Source organism: Sphaeramia orbicularis, chromosome 12, assembly GCF_902148855.1.
Source record: "Sphaeramia orbicularis chromosome 12, fSphaOr1.1, whole genome shotgun sequence".
In the NCBI taxonomy this organism is placed as follows: Eukaryota; Metazoa; Chordata; class Actinopteri; order Kurtiformes; family Apogonidae; genus Sphaeramia; species Sphaeramia orbicularis.
In genome coordinates, this window is record NC_043968.1 from 68,651,757 (window position 1) to 68,658,509 (window position 6,753).

The 6,753-nt window shown below is 40.4% G+C and overlaps 1 protein-coding gene across 3 annotated transcripts in view; it reads left to right on the plus strand.

Annotated features, from left to right (window-relative positions):
* rgs3a (regulator of G protein signaling 3a) overlaps positions 1-3,597 on the plus strand; it is a 254,786-nt gene extending 251,189 nt beyond the window's left edge. For all 3 annotated transcript variants that reach the window (XM_030148618.1, XM_030148616.1, XM_030148617.1), the window contains 3 exons: positions 8-69; positions 1,086-1,252; positions 1,370-3,597. In XM_030148618.1, coding sequence (XP_030004478.1) covers positions 8-69; positions 1,086-1,252; positions 1,370-1,570 — 430 coding nt within the window. In that variant the 3' untranslated portion in view covers positions 1,571-3,597. The remainder of the gene's footprint in view (positions 1-7; positions 70-1,085; positions 1,253-1,369) is intronic.
* The last annotated feature ends 3,156 nt before the right edge of the window (positions 3,598-6,753 follow it).

Below are 6,753 nucleotides of genomic sequence, written 5' to 3' on the forward strand. Positions count from 1 at the left end.
TCTGCAGGCCCACCCCGGAGGAAGCACTCAAATGGGGGGACTCACTTGACAAGCTGCTGGCACACAAATGTAAGTTACTGCAATGTCTCATTGTTTCTTTCATCTGTAAACAGATAAAAAAGTCATCATGTTTGAAGTTGATGTGCTTTGGATGCAGTGCAGTCTTAGACATGGGGTTACATATACTATACAGGGAGCCGGTGGGGGAGGAGCATGCATGCAACTGATGTATGGATTACACACACATACACACACAGTGCCGCATTTGGCTTTCAGCAAGTTTCCTCTAATCCCAAAAGACATAGAAAGAATGCAGCTTTACAACAGAGGAATGAGGAGACAGACCAGAGCAGGCAACCTGCAAGTGGGTTTCTATTTTTATTTTCCACTCTTCACCCCCAAATCATTTAAAACACACACAGCTGAGGGGAAGCCAGTGCTACATCTGTTTCGGATTGAGTTTCATCCCCCCCTTGTCTATTGGCTTTCTTCTAATTTCCTCTGTTTCACCTCTTACCTCACTTCTGCTTAGTAAAGTGAGGTAAGAGATGACGGCTCAGATTGGCTCTGTCTTTATCAGCGTGGGTGATTCATGGGAACGGAAAAGGTGCAGAAGGGAGCAGTGGGCGGATGCAGGTTCCTGCTATTCTTTCTTCTGGAAGCCTTCATCCTAGAATCATTAACTCAACCGAAACTTAAAAAGAAAAAAAGGAAAAAGAATCCAAAGTTCCAGAATTAGAGCACAGGACCCTCTCGTTTCCACTACACTTAAACAGACCCCTCTTTGTTCTTTTATTAACCAAAGCATACATGTCACGCTGAATACTCAAGGAAGTAGTGGGTCATGGGGTGATGTCACCTAAAGGATGTCAAGAGCTTGAATATTTGCTGTAGTTTTTTCAGGGTTTTTGTGTCTCACTTAATTCCAACCACATGACTCAAAAGGGCCAGAGCTATTTTGGGAGCAAAAACTCCAAGGAGCGCCTCAGTTATGAGGTTGCCATGGTGCTATAGTCATCTCTCCTCTTGTTTATTCCCCTTTCCTCCTCCTTCTCCCCCTCCTCCTCATCTCTGCTCCCCTTCAGATGGTCTGGCAGCGTTCAGAGCTTTCCTGCGCACAGAGTTCAGCGAGGAGAATCTGGAATTCTGGCTCGCATGTGAAGAATACAAGAAGATAAAGTCACAATCCAAGATGGCCTCGAAAGCCAAGAAAGTCTTTGCAGAGTACATTGCCATCCAGTCTTGTAAAGAGGTGAGTGAGAGCGTAAAAGAACACCACTGTAACTGTAGAGAATAATCCATTTCCCCTCCTTTTTGTTTTTGTCAAAATGCATCGCCCTTGCTGACATCATGTCTCCGTCCTCCGTAGGTAAATCTGGACTCGTACACCAGAGATCACACTAAGGACAACCTGCAGAATGTGACGCGGTCCTGCTTCGACCTAGCACAGAGGCGGATATACGGGCTGATGGAGAAGGACTCATACCCCCGCTTCCTGCGCTCAGAACTCTACTTGGACTTAATCAACCAAAAAAAACAAAGCTCCACCTCGACTTCATCTTCGTCATAAAATAAACAAACACACACGAGGAGGCATGACACAAAGAAAAAATGGGCAGACTTGAAAAAAAAAGTAGAGTGGGGGTGGGGGGGACGCGAGGTTCTATGTTTGCCTTTTTTTTTTTTTTTTTTTTAATTACAGTTTTGTGTGTGTCGTCCTGTCCACTATGAGTTTTGTTTTGTAGTTGTGGTGTGTGAAGACGCAGCAAAGCTATGGCACTGCAAAGGAATGTAGTTTTTTCCCGGATGGATGGAGAGATGCATGGATGGATGGATGGATGGATGGATGGATGGACCCAGGCCCATTTGTGAGAGGGGCTGGTGCAGGAGCTGGACGCTTGTCTGATCACTGTTGCATTTTTTTTTGTTTTTGTTTTTTTTGTTTTTTTTTTGTTTTGTGAGTATCAAGTGTCTTGTCCGAAAAAAAGACATTTGTTTGTGTTTTTTTGTCCAGTTGTACTGGAGAAAAGGAGGGGTTTCTCCTAAAAAAAAAAAACCCTGCAGACGTGAAGACAGTCCGGTACTGTTTTGTCACTTTTTTCCCCCTGTTTCTGTTCCTTTTAAATCCCCTCCTTTCCTCCACAATGTTCTCTTTGAAGCCACTTCAAAGCTGCCGGTACGATGCAAAAGTCCTTTTCTTTCCTTATATTCTTTGCGTTTTTCCATCAGTCTCCAAACTAAGTTAATGGAGAGGTCAAAGCGTTTGAGATGACGATGTCTGAGTATAAACACATTGCCCTGCATCCTCTCCAAAGCTTCTGTAAACGGCTCTCACCGTTTTATCATGTTCTGACTGTGGAAATTTACTGTGAATGTTGGACAAAAATGACAGAGATGGAGACGAGACACGGGGCGAAGAACACGCATGTATAAACAATGGACGGACGGACTGGAGCTGTGATGAAACGCAGATACGTGTTGCCATCGCAGTTAAGAGTGACATTCAAAGCCAGAGGTGGAAAGAAAGAGAGGAAAAGAAATGTCTGGCTTCCTGCTGTCTCCAAAGACTGTTTACAACAAGGAACGAAAATTCAAGGTGGAAAAGAAACATGTTCCGCGCAGCCAAAACCACATTTCCTTTAACATTGTAGCTCATTCTGGACTAATGAAGGAAGCATTCTCAGGACAGGTTCCCAGCTTGGTTTCTCTTCTGTAACAATTTTTGTACACATTCACTGTTTTTCTATCTGTGTTAGGGTCAAATCAACACTCGTAGTTCTACTGAGCAATGCTCATTTCATGGTCTGAGTTTAAAAAAAAAAAGTTGTACAAAGGTTTTGCCTATTTATTTAGATGATAACTCGCTGGATGCTTCTCACCTCCTCCTCTCCTCCAAAGCACTCAGCTAAAAGCTCTCACTTCCCTCTTAACCACCAAACAGGTTCAATGCTGTCCTGAACTTTAAGTGCAATATTTGTTTTTTTTATTTGTATTTTATTTTAATATTATTTCTAGTTTGTTCATTTATTTGGATAATTATGATTTTTTTATGGGAAAAAAAGAAAAACGGCTTTAGCTCTGTATTAACTTAATTTGTTAAGAGAAAAAAAACTTAGAGCTATAAGGTTGAGTTACGACGTAAACTTTCAAGAACCGTAAGTAGTTTAATGAATTTTAAGCAAACGATTCTAACTGTATGTGATCCCCCACTGGCAGCAGGCAGCTGGAGGGGGGCGCCGTTATGGTTGTAAATATAATTCTTAAAGAAAATTATGTGATAACACATTAAAAACAAACAAAAAGCCAATAGGTCTCTGCTGGTGAGAAACATGGGACCCAGCTGTACCGATGTAAATATGAGAGACTCAGAACTATAAGATGACATGTATTGTTTAAAAACCCAAAAGGTGAATGAGGGCGGGCTCTGTCCGTCCTTTTCCCCTGGTCATACACTGCTTGTAAGGAGTTTTTCTGAAATGCATTTTATCATTTTCACTGTTTACAATTCAAAATGCATCTCCTATGATAGCAAGTGAAAACAGTAGTACATTTGGTGTCATTGCTAATGATAAATAAACCAACCAACTGATGAAGTCACTTTCCTTGTGTCTCTGGAGTTTTTTTTTTCCCATAATACATTGTGTTCTCTGATATCCATATCTATTCACAATGTACAACACTGTGCAAGGTGCTTTAGCGGACTTGTTTAATTTATCAAAGTTCATCCATTTACATTCATTCTTTTCATCAAACCCTGAAAACCTTAACCCCCAAATCTTTAAAATAGAATAAGTGTAAGAGAACTACTAGATACACAAACAATTCACAAACATTAACACACTCCAAAACTGAATGAAACATCAGCATGAGGTCACATACAGTACAGTGGTGAAGTTAATACTTGTATCAGGGTCATAAAAAATGTCAAAACATTGAAATTTTGTACATTCACTGAAAAGATTTTGAAATGTCATTGAGCTGATTTTTTTCTGTAATGAAATTAACAAAGAGTGGCCCAAAGACATTTTAATCAAATGGGAATCAAAGGGTTTCACCACGATTATGGACAGTTCAGCTGCTGTGATGGCTTTATATTCTTTGATCAAAATGTAGTATTTTTGTATAATTTTTAATATATAGGCTATCCTTACAATTATTTAGGAAAAGGGTAAAAAAAAATGTGAAACACTGACAAAATCAACAGAATTCAAATTTGAGCCCACTTTTAAAGTGTACCTGTACTGGTCAGGCTTATGACATTAATTGTGCTTTGTGCATTACTCAAAAGAAAGAGAGGCACAAATTCAGTAAAAAATTGCCGTAAATGCACCTCACTGGACCTTTTTATTACATAAATTACAGGCGGAGGCAGAACCTATGCACGCAGCCATTGCTGGATGTAAATGACGTACCATTGTTGTTTCTGGGTGATTGAGTGCGGGTAAACAAGCAGCAATCAGTGAGTGAGATTGAGTGGAAAGCACGAGTTCACGTTTGTTACCTCCGCCAAGGATGTTATGTTTTTGTCAGCATTGGTTTGTCTGTTTGTGTGCAAGATAACTCAAAAAGTTATGGATGGATTTGGATGAAAATTTCAGGAAATGTTGATACTGGCACAAGGAATAAATTATTAAATTTTGGTGGTGATCGGGGGTGGGGGGGCCACGGGGGCCCACTGATCTGCCTTGGCGGAGGTCTGCGCTGTGTTTTCTAGAAAAGCACTCAGACAGCGCAGACCTCCGCCAAGGCAGATCAGTGGGCCCCCGTGGCCCCCCCACCCCCGATCACCACCAAAATTTAATAAATTATTCCTTGTGCCAGTATCAACATTTCCTGAAATTTTCATCTATATCCGGGGCACTGATCTGCCTTGGCGGAGATCTGCTCTCTCCGAGTGCTTCTAGTTGTTTGTGCAGCTGCAGGCTCTACCTAGAGACGCGATCCATTACTGGTCAATAATGTTTCATCTTAGACTGGTGTCTGCTGCACAAGGTCAATGACCAGTCCATTGCAGCCCAGGTAATCAGACAAAACAATGTTACTTTGTCACCACCGGTGCTGGAACAGCCTGTGAAGGCGGCAACATGTTGCTGACCACGAATGACTGACAGAGCAATGACTTAATATTAACATATATTTGACAACAGGCTATGACGCTAGTATTATTCGTGATTGTTTGAAATAGCTAGCAATGAAAATTCACTATAGTTACCCTTTAAGCTTTTAGCCATATACTGAAGAACAGTAGAGAAAACACACTGTCTGTCTGCCTAGCTGCAAAAGTCAGTGTTTCCAACTTATCCACTTTGTTGGTATATTTTGTGATTTTTCAGACCCCTCTAGAACCTAGCAAACAAGCAACTACTGACAAATCAATCAACTTTCTCATGTTCTTCCAGACTTTTAGAGACTGTCTAAAACAACTCATGGCACTGATTATAAATCAATCCCATTGGCATTGACAGTTTCCTCTATTGTTTCTTTTTGGTTCATTTAGATTGTTAATGAAAAATTTTGAATAATTTTTTTTAATCGAAAATCAAAAATGTTATGGTTTAAAATGTTCATGTTTTACTGCAGTGTTTTGCAACCTTGGGGTCAGGACCCCACATGGGGTCACCTGGAATTCAAATAGGGTCGTCTGAAATTTCTAGTAATTGATAAAAAATTAAAACTTACTAATAAAATTTTACATTATATAGTCTAAATGTTGTCTATAATTAAAGTTTTTTTGCAACATAGTGTAGCAAACTATTACATGATGAAAAACAAATTAATTTTAGCCCCCCCCCAAAAATGTCTCTGTTTTGAATGTCTGGGGTCACCAGAAATTTGTGATGTTAAAATGGGGTCACGAGCCAAAAAATGGTTGGGAACCACTGTTTTACTGTGACTTGTTGTAGGCTCCTAAGTGGACCGCACAATTAAAAACCAAACCAAACTGAAGAAAATTAAGCTGAAAACTAAAAAACAAACAAATGATAAATAACCTAAGTAACTCCTCCAGGGTGTTTTTTTTTTTGGTTACTTTATCTGGTCCCCAAGCCCTGATAAAGGAGGAGGGTTGGAACTGGGACATTAAAAAAAAACAAAAATTGACTGAGTATAGTTCATTTGTAGTTCTAAACATATTTAGGGTGTTTTTATACTCAGTTTTTGTCTGTAACACAATGTTATTCCTTTCTCCTACATCGTTCATTACAATTACATACACATTTACAATTATGCAAATGAGGTGAGGACATCAATTAGCAACTTTTAGGACAGACAATCGATACTCTCAGTACTGAGTAGTTGGAAACACTGCATATCTTTGCTCAGACTGACTGGACTTGTATTTAAATCGTTTAGGGTTTTTTTTTTTTCAGTCCTTTGTCGGTGACACAGAATTGGGTCTGGACTGGTCTCGGCTTAGAGACAGGACCCTTGTCCCGGTCCCAGTCCCAGCTGTCCTCTTCGTCTGAAAATGGAAACAAGTGAGTGTGAAGTTGAGTGTGGCTGGGGTTCATTCAGAGTGGATTGATGAGCAACAGTTGGGTTTGTGTGTGTGAGTGTGTGTGAGTGTGTGTGAGTGTGTGTGTGTGTGTTCCAGTGTTTGCATGACAGACTGATCAGTGTGAACTGGAGTTGGAGACACTCACGGAGCTTAATCTTCTTTAGCAGCTGCCATCTGTTTTGACACAGACACAGTTCCTTTTTCCAAAAGGAATTGTCATGGACCCTCCTAGTATCACCTCCTCTGGCTGGTTTCCT